Source organism: Amblyomma americanum, chromosome 10, assembly GCF_052857255.1.
Source record: "Amblyomma americanum isolate KBUSLIRL-KWMA chromosome 10, ASM5285725v1, whole genome shotgun sequence".
Taxonomy (NCBI): Eukaryota; Metazoa; Arthropoda; class Arachnida; order Ixodida; family Ixodidae; genus Amblyomma; species Amblyomma americanum.
Genome location: NC_135506.1, coordinates 59,834,397 through 59,852,026, shown reverse-complemented (window position 1 = coordinate 59,852,026; position 17,630 = coordinate 59,834,397). Strand labels below are relative to the sequence as shown.

At 46.0% G+C, this 17,630-nt stretch overlaps 2 protein-coding genes across 2 annotated transcripts; both read right to left on the bottom strand.

Moving 5' to 3' along the window:
- Positions 1–2,057: 2,057 nt before the first annotated feature.
- Positions 2,058–3,782, bottom strand: LOC144108348 (uncharacterized). The gene has a single exon (XM_077641605.1). It carries the CDS (start codon positions 3,603–3,605, stop codon positions 2,058–2,060), a length of 1,548 nt encoding a protein of 515 aa, XP_077497731.1. The 5' UTR covers positions 3,606–3,782.
- A 276-nt stretch (positions 3,783–4,058) lies between these two features.
- Positions 4,059–17,097, bottom strand: LOC144108347 (uncharacterized; the record flags this gene model as incomplete). The annotated part of the gene is made up of 4 exons (XM_077641604.1): positions 4,059–4,579; positions 11,603–11,686; positions 14,375–14,467; positions 16,591–17,097. Coding segments are annotated over 4 exons (999 nt in total), but the record flags the coding sequence as incomplete, so codon positions are not given.
- Between the last annotated feature and the right edge of the window lie 533 nt (positions 17,098–17,630).

Genomic DNA, 17,630 nt, shown 5'->3' with positions numbered 1-17,630 from the left:
CCATCGTCCCAAGAGGTGTCCTCACTACGCACGCACTTCACAAACACCCTTTCCCCCACGGCGGAAGCACGTTCACAGCCCCTGTCCTTGTCTCTTTGCTGCTTAATGCATCGTTGCTTATCAGTCATGTCTTGCACAAAACTCGGTTTGAGGAACGACAATTTAACTCGCGGCTGTCGCCTCAGAAACAGCTCGGCTGGGGTCTTCCCAGTTAGAGAATGAGGGGTATTCCTGTACGACATCAAAAAACTGTCTAATCCTTCCTGCAAGGGTTGTTGCTTTCCGTGTTCAGCTAGGGACAACACTTGCTTTAAAAGCGCCTTCTTGGTTGTCTGGACTAGCCGCTCGGCTGCTCCGTTAGAGATTGCGTGATATGGTGGAGTCTTAGTATGTCTGATAATGTTACGAGACAAGAATGCTGCGAACTCCTGCGACACAAATTGTGGGCCGTTATCACTGACAATCTCCTCTGGAAAACCATACGCTGCGAAGAGGCTGCGAAGCTTACTAATAGTCTGAGAGGTGGTAGTTGACGTCATAGGCCAAACTTCAACCCATTTAGAGTAGGCGTCCACCAAGACAAGAAAGTTGGGGTTACCTTGTTGCGCATAGTCAACATGTACTCTTTGCCAACACCTTGTTGGGTACGGCCACAGCTGGAGAGGTACAGGCTGAGCTGCCGGTAGTACGAGTTGACACACTCTGCACTTCCTTATGTACTCCTCAATAGCCTTGTCCATGTTGGGTCACCACACAAAACTTCTTGCTAACATTTTCATTCGACTAGAGCCAGGGTGGTCTTCATGAAGCAAGGACAGGACTGCGGGCCTCAGATTCTCAGGTATAACTACTCTCGTCCCCCATGTGAGACAATTTTGTTCGACGGAGAGTTCCAGGCGACGGACGTAATAAGGTTGCAATTCGTCCACGACATTTGCTGGCCAACCCGACCGAACATACTCGATTACTTTGCTGAGGGTGCCGTCTCGTGCAGCCTCCTTTGACACATCCCGCGCTGTGAGCGGGGTGCATTCGAAAACAGACAGACATTCCGCAGTTTCTGCTTTAGCAGAACCACAAGTAGGTAATCTTGACAGAGCATCAGCCACCTCAATTTCAGTTCCCTTGCGGTATTTCAGAGTGAACTGGTAAGCAGACATAATTAAAGACCACCTTTGTAGTCTGGCAGCTGCTAATGCTGGCGTGGCTTTGTTGTGACCCAAAATTCCCAATAGTGGCTGATGGTCCGTGTACAAGTCAAATTTCCTGCCATACAAGAACTTGTGGAATTTCTGCAAACCAAAAATAAGATCTAGAGCCTCTCTTTCACACTGCGCATAGTTCTTTTCTGCAGGTGTCAAGGTACGCGAAGCAAATGCAATTGGACGCTCTTGGCCGTTGGGAAACACATGAAAAATGACCGCTCCAACACCATACGCTGATGCATCACATTGCAACCCCAGCGGTTTGCGTGCATCGTAGTACGTGAGCGCTCGGCTGCTGATAAGGAGCTGTTTCGTGGCCTCAAACGCATCGCTACATTTCTTCGTCCAAACCCAACGCTCTCCCTTTCGAAGTAGCTTGTACAATGGCTCTGCTACAGACGCTAGGCTGTTTAAAAATTTGCCATAGTAGTTCAGTAGCCCTAGATAAGCTTTCAGCTCAGTGACATTCGCCGGCTCAGGAGCATGGGCGATTGCTTTCACTTTGCCTTCAGTGGGATGTATCCCCTCAGAGCTTATCTTGTGCCCGAGGTAACACACTGAGCTTAGAAAGAACTTGCATTTCTCTGCCTTGACAGTAATGTTGTATTCGTTCAATCGTTGCAAAACTAGCTCAAGTGTTTTTTCGCAGTCATCTATGTCCTGGCCAGCTACAATGACATCGTCAATGTAGCAACCTACATTCTTAATGCCCATCAAGACTTTATCCATTAAAGATTGGAACAAAGCCGGGGCACTCGCTATACCATAGGGAAGTCTGTTGTACCGATAGAGCCCCCGGTGCGTGTTTACTGTAACAATTGCTTTGGATTCCGGGCTTAGCATCACCTGCTGCTATGCTGATGATAAGTCAAGCACACAGAACACTTTTCCCTCACAAACGGCTGTGAACAAATCTTCCGGTAGGGGCAATGGATAGTGATCCGTTTTTAGGACCGGATTGAGCGTGATTTTGAAGTCGCCACACAACCTTAGTTTGTCACCTTCCTTCTTTGGAACCACTACGAGGGGAGTTGCCCACCCACTCTGCGTTACTCGCTCGATTACACCCTTCTTTTCGAGGTCAGACAGTTCTTTTTCTACCGCTTCTCGCAACGCAAAGGGTACTGGCCGGGACTTACAAAACACAGGAGTGCACTTTGGCTGCAGAACCAATTTTGCCTCATAGTTCCTAATCGCTCCCAAAGTGGAAGAAAATACACTAGGGAACTTGGAATGCAACTTCAACACCCTGTCGTCAATGCTCAAGGCGAAAAGAGATTTCCAGTTAAGCTGCAACTTCTCAAGCCAGCTCCTGCCTAAAAGTATAGGCAGATTGCGCTCACCCTCACGCACAACAACAATAGGTAACACGGCGCACTGACCTTCATAGCGAGCAGTGACATTGCATTGACCGATCACATGCATTTTTTCACCTGTATAAGTTTTGAGCCCCAATTTCGTTGGCTCACACTTGACATGCGACAACTTAGTGGCGTACACGCTTTCCGGCACAACAGTCACAGCAGCACCGGTGTCAACCTGCATTGGCAGGTCGTGGCCTTCAACATTCACAGACACAACATAGCTCTTCTTAGAAGGCGTAGCGTCGCAACTGTATAACGTGGACTCCTCTTCCGATGACTCGGATACTAGATGCGCTTTTAGTTCTTCACGGCTTGCCTGGCACATATTTTGAAGATGACCCACTTTCGAGCACCGTCTGCACTTGTACCTCTTGTACCAACAGCTGTCTGAAGTATGCACCTTGCCACAGCGGCTACACTTCTGTTTTTGACTTTTTCCTCGCGTTGAGTCTTTTGTCTTTCGGTCGCACCTCTCGTGCGTTCCCACCGCGTTGAGTGCCTCACTGCGACCTCTTTGTTGCAATAGCGCGGCCTGCTGTGTGGCCAACTCCCTATCCAGCGCAATTTTGCATGCGCCTTGAAATGTTAAGCCTTCCGTGGTGAACAGAGCTCTTTGAGTTTCCTCATTGCGAATGCCTGCTACCAGTCTGTCTCGCAAGGCATCCTGCAGAAAGTCTCCGAAATTGCACTTCCGAGCAAGGTGTTTTAACTCCAGAACGAAATCTTCTACGCTCTCTTGCTCCAGTTGAACTCGGCGGTTAAACCTGCACCTTTCAGCAATGACTGAAGTTTGCGGGCTGTAGTGATTCTTCAGCAGAATCTTGATTTCAGCGAAAGTCTTTCCACCGGGAAGCGCTGGAACTACCAGGTTCTTGAGGACTTCATACGCCTCTGCGCCAAGTACTGTTAGAAAAACTGACAGTTTCTTTGCTTCCGAGACCTCATTGGCGCTGATGAAATGTTCAAACCGTTCCAAGTAAGAATCAAAATTCTGGACCTTGGGGTCGTACTCATCGATTCTGCCAAGACGCGACATCGCTTCGGTGCACAAACGTAACAACGTAAACGTAACAACGCTTCGGTGCAGTTACTTATCGTGTCGATGTCTTGCTTGGTGCGTAGGATCCGTTGTCAGCTGCTTGCCCCTGGCCGCCAGCCACTTGCAGTCCGCGTTAGTGGCTTCCGATGTGCGTCGTCCGATCTTGCCCAGACACGCTTGGCAGGCTAGTCCCGACGGATCCCATCCTCGTCCCCAGTGAAATAACTACGACCAGCATCGACGAAAGTCCAGAACTAAAAAACGTTTATTGCCAAGAGCATGGTGTTCTTATAGTGCGCCGATAGCGTGCCGTGCGCAGCTTATCAGCAGCACGGAATGACACGTCAGCGGCTCGCTAGGTGCTCACGCTATCACAATCTCCAGTTAGTTTATACAGTCCATTCCGAAAAAAAAACCTGACGCACAGTTTACAAAATTTATCAACTGATGAAGGTGGTTACATGGAGACAAAAAAGCTGAAAGTCCACCACCAATCTTGTTGCATCAAACACATGCAAAGAGAACTTGAACGTTTTCAAAGGGCATAAGATGCCACTTTGAAAATAACACTACCAAAACAGAAACACGGACTTCAAACAGTCTACTCGCAGGATCAGAAAAGAGGTCACATAACTGTAAACGTGTCCTGTCACCACTCAATGCTGGTAGAATACATCGCAGCTCAGAAGTACTGTCAGTATTGTTTTCTGCAAAGATGTTCGAGCAAAAGCATCACACAAACAGTTTTTTGCAGGTGTGGGTTCGCACAGGTGTGGGTTCAGCTCCGAACTACATGCAAAAACCATGGGACAAAAGTTGCATTTAAATGGCCTCTCGCCTGTGCGGATACAAAGATGCTGTGTCAGGCTGCTTCTCACAGTGAAGTTCTTGCTGCAATGTGTGCATCGGTGTGGCTTTTCACCAATGTGGATGCGAATATGCTTCCCCAGGCTGCACCTGTGGCTGAAGCTCTTGTTTTATTGGGTGCACCAAAGGAGCGCTCTCCAGCGCTCCTGGCCTTTCTTGAGGCGGTAAGTGGCTCCTGCTCCATGTTCTGAAAGAGCCTGGGTAAAAAAGAAAGCATATCTTTGGTAAAATGAAAAGGATATCTTTTAGGGCATGGATGTATACTGGTCCATTCACCAAGAGGATTAACATAAGGTGAGGACACTTTCACTAAGATGTAATTATGCTGACACAATGTGTGCTGTCAAATTGGGTAAGTAAGACTTGAAGAAAACATGATCCTCACATCGAAAATTTCAACTAGCAAGGTAGCATGCATTTGTTAGCATGAGAAGCCGCCACCAGGCCATTGCAAAAAAAATGCTGAAACTGTAGATAACTATATGCCCACAGATATTCTAATTAATTTTTATTCATAGTGCTAGAAAGCAGGCGACGAAGCCACGGATGGAGCATTGTGGGATACACAACCTTCCCCAGCCAAACTCACGGGAAACAATATACACTTAACTCGTTACAACACTCAGAGGTGGGGCATAGAAGGAGCTGACTGGCAGCTCTCGGAGTGCACATAACAGGCTTAAAGTCAAAAGTATACAGAAACAAAAATTTTGATTGCAAACACTAATGGGGTGCTAACGATTATAATTATTACATGCCATATCACATCTAGGAGCCTGCTTTCGAGCTTACTCAAAAAGAGCACAAAATCTAGTAGCAGAGAAAGAAGAAAGAACAAGAACTGTTTCTCTCAGTTCAAGAACCCATTACAAACATTTGTTTTACCTTCTAATCAGCATTCCCTGTTACTCCTTAAATTGTTCATGTGCACAATTGCAGAAGACATCAAGCAAGCGCAAATACATCAAACTCAAAACAAACACATGACACAGTATCTGTAAATAAGCTCACAGAATCTCCATCCTGTCATCAGTGTCACCTACAGCGCCTATTACTAACTAGACAGGCCTGATCTTTAAACAGGAATTTCAAGCGAGAATGGCCGTTACGCAGCGCCACAGCGCAAAATGAATAACAACCGCAGATCGCGATTGTAACTAATGCATACCCACCTCATTAAAAGCTGAACTAGCGCTGGAATGTTGATATCCACGAGGAGCGTCTTCAAAAACTTCGAATTCACGGCAGCGTACATCGCGACGAACTTAAGCTACTGCCGCGCACACAAGCAAAAACAAAACAAAACAACTACCCAATGTTGCCCTCCTTCGACTGCGTTTTTGTTACCGTTTCGCTAAATTGTGCATAAAACTCAGTCAATAACTGAAAAAAATGCTAGTAGCGTAAAATAAAACTCAGTGTTGTCTCTGCGTACGTTTTTGCATATTTTCCTACGAAAATGCAAAACCACTCATCTCCACTAGGGGGCTGGATGTCGCATCGGGCGCTCGAAAGTGAAGCCACCGGAAGTTGGGACCTGGTTGGGATGCATGTCCCGGAAGTCAGCCTTTGGCAGTGCACAAAATCGGACCTCAGCACGGTTTTTCAGTTTTAGTTTTTGTTTTCCGCTTATCATTTTCTCTTTTCGACGTTCTCGTCTTTCTTCATAGTGGAGACAAGTTTCGCAGCATGAATAAAACGCACACAGAAGACAAGGAACTGACAAGACAGGACTGTGCTGCACTTCCAACTGATTTTATTTGAAAAATCTCGAGGTTTAACTACATTCAGTTATTATGAGGTGAAACCTAATCACAATCATCCAAAAAAGCCATTTAATTCTCCAGCAATGACAGTGAAGGTGTGCTGACGCAATTGTTACCGGCTTTCCTGATAAAAAAAGGCTTCGATAATTTCACGCTGAAGCTTGTCCTTGGCGTGACCCAGAAACTGCGCCTTAAACATAGGTTTGCATTTGCATGACCGGCAGTGTACGGCAAGATGGCCGCTGATACCATCTTTACAAGATTGAAGTGTTCTAGCGCTCTTTCATTAAAACAACGCCTTGTTTGGCCAATGTACACTTTTTTACACGTAAGAGGAATGCTATATGCAGCACAGTCCTGTCTGTCGTCTAAGTGCAGCACAGTCCTGTCTTGTTTGTTCCTTGTCTTCTGTGTGCATTTTATTCATGCTGCGAAACTGGTGTTCATTATGAACTGCAACCAACTAGCCCAAACCACCGTGTAACTTCGTCTTTCTTCGTGACAATGCCTACCTGTTGCGCCGTCAACTACATAAGGAGAGCAGCAAAGTCCTCGGGAAAGACCCTTCAAAAATATGGGTCCTTTGCATCGCTATTGGGCGACACTAGCAGACGACATCGAACGTCGCTGCACACAGTATGTACGGAGCCTCGACTGTGCATCCTGTTGCGCTAGCGTCACCAACTCTGCTCTTTGTTGTGATGCACGTTGTCGTGATCTAAGCCCAAGTTATACCATCAATGGGGTATAAATTTAAGAAAGAATAGGTGGAAACCTTGATTAGGAAGCTGACTTTGCAGCGACCATTTTACCGGATTATGATTAGACTGAACCGGAGCGAGCTAGGGCGAGGCCACAATCTGGTGTGGTGCCGTCGGTGTTCTGCTGGTTCACATTAGCGCGTAAATGGCACACTAAAGCGATAAACATCACCTGTCATTGATGAGAAGAGACATCGTCCGCTACCAACCCGAAATTGAAACAGCGGCAGCTGTATAACGAGTGACTCTTCGAGTGTCAGGATTTCCGCGCGATTGCCTTTTCTTTGCAATAATAATAATAATTGTTTTTTTTGGGGGGGGGGGAGTAAATGGCGTAGTATCTGTCTCATATATCGTTGGACACCTGAACCGCACCGTAAGGGAAGGGATAAAGGAGGGAGTGAAAGAAGAAAGGAAGAAGAGGTGCCGTAGTGGAGGGCTCCGGAAAAATTTCGACCACCTGACACTGACACCGTGCACTGACATCGGACAGCACACGGGCGCCTTAGCGTTTTTCCTCTTTATGTGAATCATGAATTCATTTTTGAGTCCCATTTCATCACATTTTCTACTTTCTTCTCCAATTCCCGAATTGGATCTAAGTTATTAATTTTTCGTTTCACTGCTGGTGTGGGAGGGACACCTCAGTAACCATTTTACCTTCCCTTTGCGTTATGGCGTCATCTATGGCCAAGGTGCGTTGCGATGGGGAGGGGGCAGCTATTGATGTTTCGGGTTTTTCAAATTTTGATTCTCGGATCTTAATGATTCGACAATCCCCGCTAACTTATCAACTGTTTTCTTTAGATTATCAATTTCCTCGTCTTTCTCATCCTGGCTCTTAGCCCGGGGGACCCCGCCCTTGAAGCTTACCCTTACCCCTTTGCGGTCTTGCCAAGCGCTCCCCTTCCACGCCGGGATGGATGGATGGAAGGTAGGAACGTCGCCTTTGAAGCAGGGTGGCGGCAGTTGCCACCATGCTCGGCTTTCTTTATTTTTGCTTAACTATGTTGTGAATTGTTAAGACTCGCCATTTTCTTTAAATACGTTCTCCTACTAATCTAACCTTATGTAACCTCTCTGCTTTGGAGCCACCAATCTTTCATTTTCTTTTTCTAACTTCCACCGCAGATTTACTTACATAAGCATTGTTATTCCTAAACCGGAGGGCCTCAGGAAGAGTGACTGTGCCTGCAGCGACATCGAGATGGATACCATCGCATTTGAGTATGACGTGTTCAATTGTTCCTACATAGTTACCACACACAGCACATGTGTCATCTTCTTGGTTAAATTTCTCTTTGTAGCTGCACCCTATTTAGACATCCTGACCTAGCTTCAAAGAGTTGGGCACTGCCTCTTGAGTTATCATAGAACGCTTCCTTTCTGATCTGCCTTTTTCAGTATCAATATAGTCCTACAGTATGTTTCTTTTCCATTGAATTAATCCGATTTTTACCTTCCGCATCCTGATCGTCTCGTTTATAATGCTCATTCTTTCTCCGTCCTCGTGTCCGGCATCCTTACTGGTTAGTTTCCTGGTTATTTTCCGCCATTGTGAGTCAACGCTCTTTCTGTATTACTATTTATATATGTATACCTTAGCTGCCCCCCTGTCATTGTCCAATTTCCTCAGGCATTCTTCATATAGTATTTTACTCTGAGTTTCTCATGCTTCCAAAAATGCCCAGCCCATATCCTCCTGTATAGCCTCATTTATGGTTTTCCCGTGTGCACCTAGTGCTAAGCTTCCAACAGCTCACTGATTTACTTCTAATCTCGACTGAACTTCTGTGCTTACGCACAGAACTGCATTCCCGAAAGTAAGCCCCGGCACCATTATTTCTTTCCAAATGCCCCTCAGTACTTCATATCTGTTGTACCCCCATAATGCTGTTTAATTATACCGGCATCTTTTCGCCCTTTAGCCATAATAGACTGCTCATGCTTTTCCACGTGTAGCTGTCCTTTCTTTACCGATACTCCAAGATATTTGTATTCCGCTACTCTGGGTAATTCATGGCCTTGTATTGTAAGCACCTGATCAGTTGTATCGTTGAAAATCACCACACCTGTCTTGGTTACGCTAAAACTGAAACCTAGAGCGTCTCTTTCATCACCACAGCAATTAACCAGAGTTTGCAAATCTTCCTGGCTATCTTCTCTCAGTACAATATCGTCCATATACTTTAAAACTGATAGTCGTTGCTCAAGGACCTTTCTGTCTAATCTGCATGGCAGATTATAACCTAGATTGTTTCCTTGTAGCCTTCTTTTCATATTTGTCATTTAAAGTATGAACAGCAGTGATGAAAGAGGACAACCGTGAATTAATCCTTTTTGTACTTTGACAGTTGTCATACTTTCTATTCCTTCCCAAGTAATTTCATCTTTTTTTCCCAATATATTTCGTGTAGAAAATTAACTACCTCACGAACGATACCTTCCTGTTTCAATGTATGTTTGATAGGAGTTCCCTGCATGCATGCGCCCCAAGTGAAAATTTTCAACTGGAACCATTTGCTTCCAGTTAAAGTGGTTTAAGGAACCATTCTACACTTCAACTGGTCCAGTGAAGACTGGTCCCAGTTGAACTAGAAACTTGTTCCTTAAACCAGTTGCCAACTGGTCCCAGTCCAACTGGAAACTTGCTCCTTAAGCGAGTTGGCAACTGATCCCAGTTGAACTGGAAATTCGTTGTTGAAACCAGTCACTGGTGGCTCTTCAGGAAGCACGTCGTGTTCTTGCAGGCATTGTAGTTCACCAAAGCCAGAGAGCAATGTTACACTTGAAAATTCATGCCTGATGTGCCCAGCATTTAATGGGCTACGCTGTCTGCATGTTCACAAAGCTTGTCCCTGAACGTTCCAGTGATGAAAGCACAGTAGTAAAAAGATGTACAAACTTTAGATTTATTTCCTCCATAATGCCTTTAAAGTTTTGCACATGCAAGATGCCTCTCAGCTTTTATTGAGTCCTGAATATTCTCGGTCAGGATTGCAGTCAGGTCCTGCATTGCTGGGGAGATGTCAATCTGCACGGTGCAACGTTCCCCAGTGGGACAAGGCTGCTGCAACAAAATAGTGAAATATCACACACTTGATAAATTACTCATTAAAGTAGGCTTACTTGTAATGACAACTTTAACTGAGGCAATAGGTCAGGGTCGCTGCAAAGCAGAACATAAATAATGTAGTTCATTTTTATAGGTGACAAGAGAATAGCACACACCAACCACTATAAACAAGCCCAGTAATTTATCGAGGCTAGTCTATGAGCCGTCAAGGGATGCTCTTGCGGCACTAAAAAGCAGTTGTGCTGAGTGGAGTTTCTTCCACGCGCACTTTGGCACACCATCCAAATGCGTGCCCACTTTTCGGTTGTAGATCTCAGTTGCATACATCACCAGCCTTTGTTTCAATGCACAGCGATCGAGTTTGGCAAAACAGCCAAGCGAGTGAGCATAAAAATATAACGTGCTGCTAAATGCGCTAGAATTTTTACATTACGAACCCCAAAAAAGCATAAAGTTCGCTTCAATGAGCGAACTGAGTACGCACCAGGAGGGGCACGATTACAGCCGGTGAAGACGACTTGTAGTCCTAATTCGTACTGCTGGGTCCATTTCGCTGATTAGTAAAAACAAGTAAACTGTCTTCCTTCAGCCCCGTCGAGAAAAGAACAGTTGAAAAATCTCGCCAAGAATTGTAAGCGAAAAGCTAATTCCATGTCGGGGGTCTTCGAACACAAGGTTCCCATGGAACGCGATGAGAAATCGCACACGCTGTCCTTGCAACCATTGCGGCCATGGCTACCATAGCTCATGAGGAGAGTGCGAAACTGATGCTTGTTTTGTATCGTCCTCTTTTTATACTAAGTACTCTGCTTGCTATGGCACAAAAAAATAAGTAAATAATTTTTAAATTGTAACATATTACTTTTGTCACAGCTGAAACCACCGTGCACAGTTGGTGCTATTATTGATAAAATTCGTTACGAACTCCAACGCGATGGCGGCATAGAGATTGATTCCGCGCTATCTGCACCACCGGTCCGCGCGCGGCAATAGTCACGGCATTCATGGCGCGTAACAGTAGTTGCAGTCACAGAAAAGTGCATTTCGGTGTTTGGACAATTATAAATAACTAAATATAATGTTACCCTGTCCGAAACGCCTGTCACAATGGGCTAGAGGACGGGTTTAATGAAAAAAAAATAGCTGTAATAATAACGCGGGCCCACGATGTTCGCGCTGCATCGCAACCCATGCAAACACGCAATGCAGAGTTGGAAATTGTGTTATTCGCCAGAAGATCATCTACGGGCGTTTTCACATGCAGCGCACACAGTGCGATCGAATTGATGTTGGCCGATAAGCAAGCTAATTTCACAGTACGTACACTTAATTCAGCGCCTAATGACTACACGGTGTGCTGAGCCGCAGCAGCATTTATATCCTTCTCGACGTCCCTCCAAGCAGTAAAAAATACTTCCCATTTGGTTTTCACCCACGACCAGTTACGCCCCGTTGGCCCTCAATTGGGAATTTTTGCTGCCCAGTTGACCCACAAATGGAACCACTTCCCAGTTGATGGCTAACTGGAACCACTTTCCTCCCGCTTGGCCCCAACGGGGCCCAGTTGCGTTCCAACTGGGCTTCAAAGTGGTACCAGTTGGCGTCCAACTGGAACCATTTGAATTCCAACTGGAACCAGTTACTCCCTGTTGAAATCAGTTACTCCCAGTTAAGTTTCCAGTTAAGATTTTCACATGTTCACGGTGTCGTATGCAACGCTAAAGTCGAGGAAGGCTAAATACAGAGGTCTGTTTACTACATTAGCTATTCCTATACATTGGCTCAACAAGAACAGGCTATCCTAGCCGCTACACCTTCTGAACCCTTTCTGAAGTTCCCCGAGTATTCTATTACTTGCTATCCATGACTGCATTTTTAATTTTACCGCCTGAATTGCTAGCATGTATAGAAGAGATGGTTTCCTAATCGGTTGAAAGGATTTTATGTTCATTTCAGCTCCTTTCCTTTTGTAAATAAAATTGATTTTGTTCTCTCCAGCTGTGCGGAATTTGCTTATCTGTTATGACTGTCTCCGAAGCTTTTATCAGCGCGTATCTTTGCTTCTTGGGCCACGTTCATGAATCAGCTTGATTGGAATTTCGTCTATTCATGTGGATATGCATTTAGGATTAATATTTGCTTCCGCCTTTTTCCAGTTAACATTGCTCACTTCTAAGCAGTTTTCTATTGTGCTGTCCTCTGTTGCTCCCTTATTTGGGAAGATTACCCTATCGTCACGCCTAAATGACTCAGCAATAACTGCTGTAATATACTCCACAGGGCTGTCACCCTCTCAATGTTTCCCTTGGCATCTTTAATTTGTTCCTGATTTCTTTAAATCATTTTACCCAGCCAGCTTACATGGTTCCAAAATTTTCTTGGCCCCCCTTTAGTTGCATCGCGACCATCAGCCAGCCAGCGATCAGAGGACTGCTTTATTTTAGCATGGACGAGGACCTGCACTTGCTGTTTCTTTTGTGGATAAGGTTCCCATTTTTGGCCTATTTCCTCTTCAGATGACTGTGCCCCCTTTGCTTCTCTGTGTTCCGTTGAAACCAACTGTGTTTGTTCAATGAACTTTATAATTTCCTTAGTCCACCAGCTTCGTGGTTTCCTCTATAATCTCCAGCGACTTACTCCTTTTACTTGTTTTAGTTTTATACTAATGAGCAGTTCTAATTGATTATAATCCCATTTTCCATGGGGCGTTTCTCCATTGCTTCCTCTATGCCGGCTACTATATTAGCACTATTTGTTCGTCGTTTAATTTCGCGTTCTCTTTTTGGCTTCTCCGCATTTCTCTTTTGATCAGGGCTCCAAACTGTAGACTAATACGCTTATGGCCACTTCCCAGGCTGTACTTCCCCTCTTCACCTATTTTAAATTATTGCAATCCCCTGCGACATTAGGCAGTAGTCAATGGTCATCTACCTGTTATAGGATTCCCACATGACTTGTCCCTCATACTTACTTTCTCCATTTACAATAAATAGGTTTTGTAACTCACAGAAGTCAAGCATTAACTTCCCGTTACAATCTGTAAATCCATCCGGATCCTCGATGTGGGCATTCCTGTCACCCGGCAAGAAAATGGCCAGGCTTAGCTTGGTTAAGACAAGAATGCGTTGCATATCTCGATGGAGTTCCGTGCTGCTCCGTTGACTCGATAGGCTATTGACTCGATCGCCATTGAAACTGCCCGTGTAGCAGCGCTCGATCGCCTTTGAGTCGATAGACTATCGGTTCGAGGGCCCTCGAAATGCCCGTGTGACAGGGGTATAAGACTGTCCCGGCGAAGGAGCGCAGCTCTTTTATACATATGCCGTGACGTCAATCATAGCGCAGCGCCCATAGCGGGAGGAGCGGGAGTCAGGTGGTGGCTGCGGCCGCGCGCGACCGCGCCAGTTGGGGCCCAGCTTTTCCGCCGTGACGTCACGCGCCGGCGCAGCGCCCCTAGCGGGAGGAGCGGGAGTCAGGTGGTGGCTGCGGCCGCGCGAGTTGGGGCCCAGCTTTTCCTCCGGCTGTCGTGACGTCACGTCACGTGGTTGCGCTAAAGGTCAATGGTGGCTGCCCGGCCGCGCCCAAGGGCTGAACTGAGTGATTGCAATATGCAACGCATAATAATATCGGCATCGTCTCCAACTGTTTTATATCGTCATTGAGACACTTAACTAGATCCTCGTTTTCTTGCCTTCATATGTCCCCTGGCGCAACATTTATAAACTACCCCTAGACATGTCCTTTTTCTGGTAATTGTACCTGATACCCAGACATGTTTTTGCAAGGTGATTTTATTTTTTGCCAATTTGTTTCCAGATGTATCAGCATATATACCTACCTCTCCTCCCAGTTGTTCTTCTGTAGCTCGATCCCTTCTGAGACGTAGCCGTCAATAAATGGTGGAGCTTCTTGATCCCCGAGATCTGTCTAGCATAGCGCGTATACACCTACTGCTTCGTCCTTTAACTACTGCTCTATTTCTAACCATTTTGCTCCCTTTCTACCTTCGGCTCCCTCGAGTTCGAGCGCCCCATGGTCTGTAAACTTGTGCACCACTTCGGCGACGGCAGATTCAAGCCTGGAAAAGGGGCATGGATAGAAAGGAGTATTCTCGAACGCGGAAGTCTTCCCGTTTATTCCTCTCGCATCGCGCCCCTTGTGGCTTGCAGGTGCTGCTTCTTTCTGCGCATTCTTTCGCTCCGATTCCCGCTTCTTCACTTCGTATGGAGTCCTGTACATCTCTTGACATTTTCGCCCGCCCAATACATGGCCTTTGCCACATAGCTAGCATTTCACCTCGCATTGGTGGTCTCGCGGGGGCTTCTCCATTCCGCCGCCTTTGCATTTGTAGTCGCTCGGGTCTGGGCAGACGGCTTCCTGCAGCCGAGTCTGCCACAGGCATTGCAAACATCGTACTTTTTACGGCATACATGGGATCTTAATTAGACACACCCGGTTCAGAACAATGCACCTTAGAACATCTGTCTCTTCTTCAAAGAGAATAAGCACGGTTCTAGATTATTTGCCGAGCCAGCGAACGTCCAAAATCTTCGGGTTGCCGCGCCGGTACAGTCTGTACATAATTTGTCGATGGAATATACTCCAGTAGCATGTCGCCGACCACGCCCTAGCTGCGGTCTTCCGGAGTCGCCACGTAGGCTGTCGTTGCTATCTTCTCGTCGTCAAACATTATGAGCATAAAGCTCGCATAGTGCAGCTTTCCCTCTGCGATCGTAGCGACTACAAGAATAAAGAGTTGCTTCATATTTAAGGAGACCCTGTCATACTCCTCCACATTTGGGTTGACTCCCACCACCCTCTTGATTGCGTCCATCAAATAGGCGATGCCACAAGACTAGATGCACCAGGCCGCCACGTGGCAGCAAAACGACCTTTTCGGCTCCATCGGGGATCCGCGTTATCTCCTTTATCTAATTCGCTGCCATATCCTTCTGCCCGCATGCTTTTCAGCAGCGCGTTGCTTCGCAAAAAGCTGCGCGCTCTTCTCGAGTGGCACGTACTTCCCTTTCTTGCTAGCCTACCACTCGCAAAAGATCGATCGGTCCGTGGCCACAGCAGTCGACTGCCCTCAAGGCATACAGGCACTCTTTGCCTACTTGAGCACGACTGGATTGAGTGACAAATTGTGACAGTGTTGTGCGTGTGTGTTATGCCTTTTCCCCTTCTCCCTTCCTCCTTTAATCCCCTAATCCTTCTTCCCCTGTGCATGGTAGCTAACCGGAACCCCTTTCTGGTTAACATCCGTCTTTCCCTCCTCCTCTTTATCTATCTACCACTCGCCGGGCACTTCAAATTCCTCGGGTCCGCCTGGCGTCCCCTGTACCACTTACATATTTCGAGCTTTGGTCGAAATCACAAGCTGGGCGTGGTCCCCCGAAGGGGTCGCCGCTACCCGGTCCGCCGTGGAATGCTGGACCGCTTTAGGCCTAGCTTTGCCACGTGGTGCGCAGAACACCAAAACTCCAAAGAAATAAAAAGAGTCCACATCGGATATTTTGGTATGCCTGAGCACCTCTCAATGAGATCCGTCGATTCAACAAAGAATTCCGGTGACAATTCGCGAACCTCCATTGGGAGGATATCCATAGAGTTCAATGGTCATTGAAAACCACAGTGCGGTATTGAGATCCCCGATGAGTGCGACGTAAATTGGCTCAATGGGCATTGAAACTGCCCATGTGGCAGGGATATAAAAAAAATTAGGTGAATCATTGAATCTCACTCAGTAGCTAGTATGCCATGAAATGGCAGGGAAATAAATCCTGCAATGACTTTCATTTAAAAATGTGTCATCAAAATCCCAGCCAAGAGCAAGAATCAAAGAAAAAAAGGGTTACTGAACTAAGTTTCCTGTGTACTACTAGGCATCAGATGGAGCAGGCAATTAATATGGATCAGCAAGGATCAGCATTACAATTTTTATTGCAATGACTAAACGTAAAAACAATGCATCATGGAAGAGGCATTACTAATCTTCAAACATACACCAAAAAAACATAGAAATAATAGCCAATAAAGGAAAGAGTCAATAGCAAGAGTGAACATCTTTTAGCACGAATTGCTCGTAAGTTCTCAAAGTTTGGGGCAGCTCAATGGTACTGGTAACTAACAAGAAAACAAAATTTCCTTTTCCAAGGACCAATTTCATCTCCAGTTAGTTTATTTGTTCAATTAAAAAAAAAGCTGAGGCACAGTTTACAGAATTTATCGACTGATGAAGGTGGTTACATCGAGACAACAAAATTATACAGGACGCCACCATTCCGGATGCAGCAGGCACAAGTAAAGAGCACTTGAACGTGTTAGAAGGCCACGAAATTCCACTTTGGCCATAACACAAGCAAAATAAAAACACGGGACCCTAGCAGGATCAGAAGACAGGTCACATTACTGTGGAAATGTCCGGTCACCACCCAGTGCCAGTAGAAACCACCGCGGCTTAGAAATGTCATTACTTTTTCTCCAAAGGTGCTGGAGCAAAAGCATCACACAGACTTTTTTTTGTGGGCATGGGTTAGCACATGATGACTCAGGCTTCCACTGTATGCAAAAGCCATGGGGCATAGCTTGCACTGGTATGGCCTCTCGCCTGTGTGGATACGAAGATGCCGTTTCAGGTGATCAATCTGAGTGAAGGCCTTGCTGCAATGTGTGCACCGGTACGGCCTCTCGCCTGTGTGGACACGAAGATGCCGTATCAGGTGGCCACTCACAGTGAAGTCCTTGCTGCAATGTATGCATCGGTATGGCCGCTCGCCTGTGTGGATGCGAATATGCTCCACCAGGTTGTACTTGGTGGTGAAGCTCTTGTTGCATTGGGTGCACCGGAAGGGGCGCTCTCTGGTGTGTATCCTCTGGTGATATTTCAAGAGAGTGCTGACATTTGTGGAGTACTCACACTCAGAGCAAAGGAACCGGCATTTTCCTGCTTTTGGCCTATGTTGAGGCAGTAAGCCACTCCTGCTGCAAGTTCTGGTTGTGCCTGGGCAATAGAAGAAAGCACATCATTTGTAAAATGGAATGGATATGTTTCAGGGCATGGATGGCTACTGACCCACATCCCAAGAGGATTAACATATTGTGACGACACTTTCACAAAGATTGAGTTATGGCATCAGAATATTTGCTGTAAAATTGAGTAAGCAAGACTTGAAGAAAACTTCATTCTCATATAAAAATTTCACCTAGCAAGGTAGCATGCAGTCGTCAGCATGAAAAGCCATCCCAGCCCAACACAGAAAAAAACAGTGAAATTCTAGGCAACTAGAAGCCTACAGACATTATAAGACACTAGCATGGGCTCCGACCACTGTTAGTAATAGAAGAAATGCCAAAAAAGCCACAAAACCAGCACTCTCTTTCACACCTTCATCCTGCCCACCAGTTTCACCTGGTAAAAAAGTCAGTACATGATCAAGCACATCTGAAAATAAAAGTTTTAAGGTGCAAAGTACCCATTGCAAATTAGCAGCCAATGTATGGGCTTTAAAGAAATCAAATTTATGATTCCTACGTTTGGGTCATCCATACA

Coding starts and splice junctions, on each gene's coding strand:
- LOC144108348 (XM_077641605.1), bottom strand. CDS start 3,605: ATGTCGCGTCTTGGCAGAATCGATGAGTACGACCCCAAGGTCCAGAAT.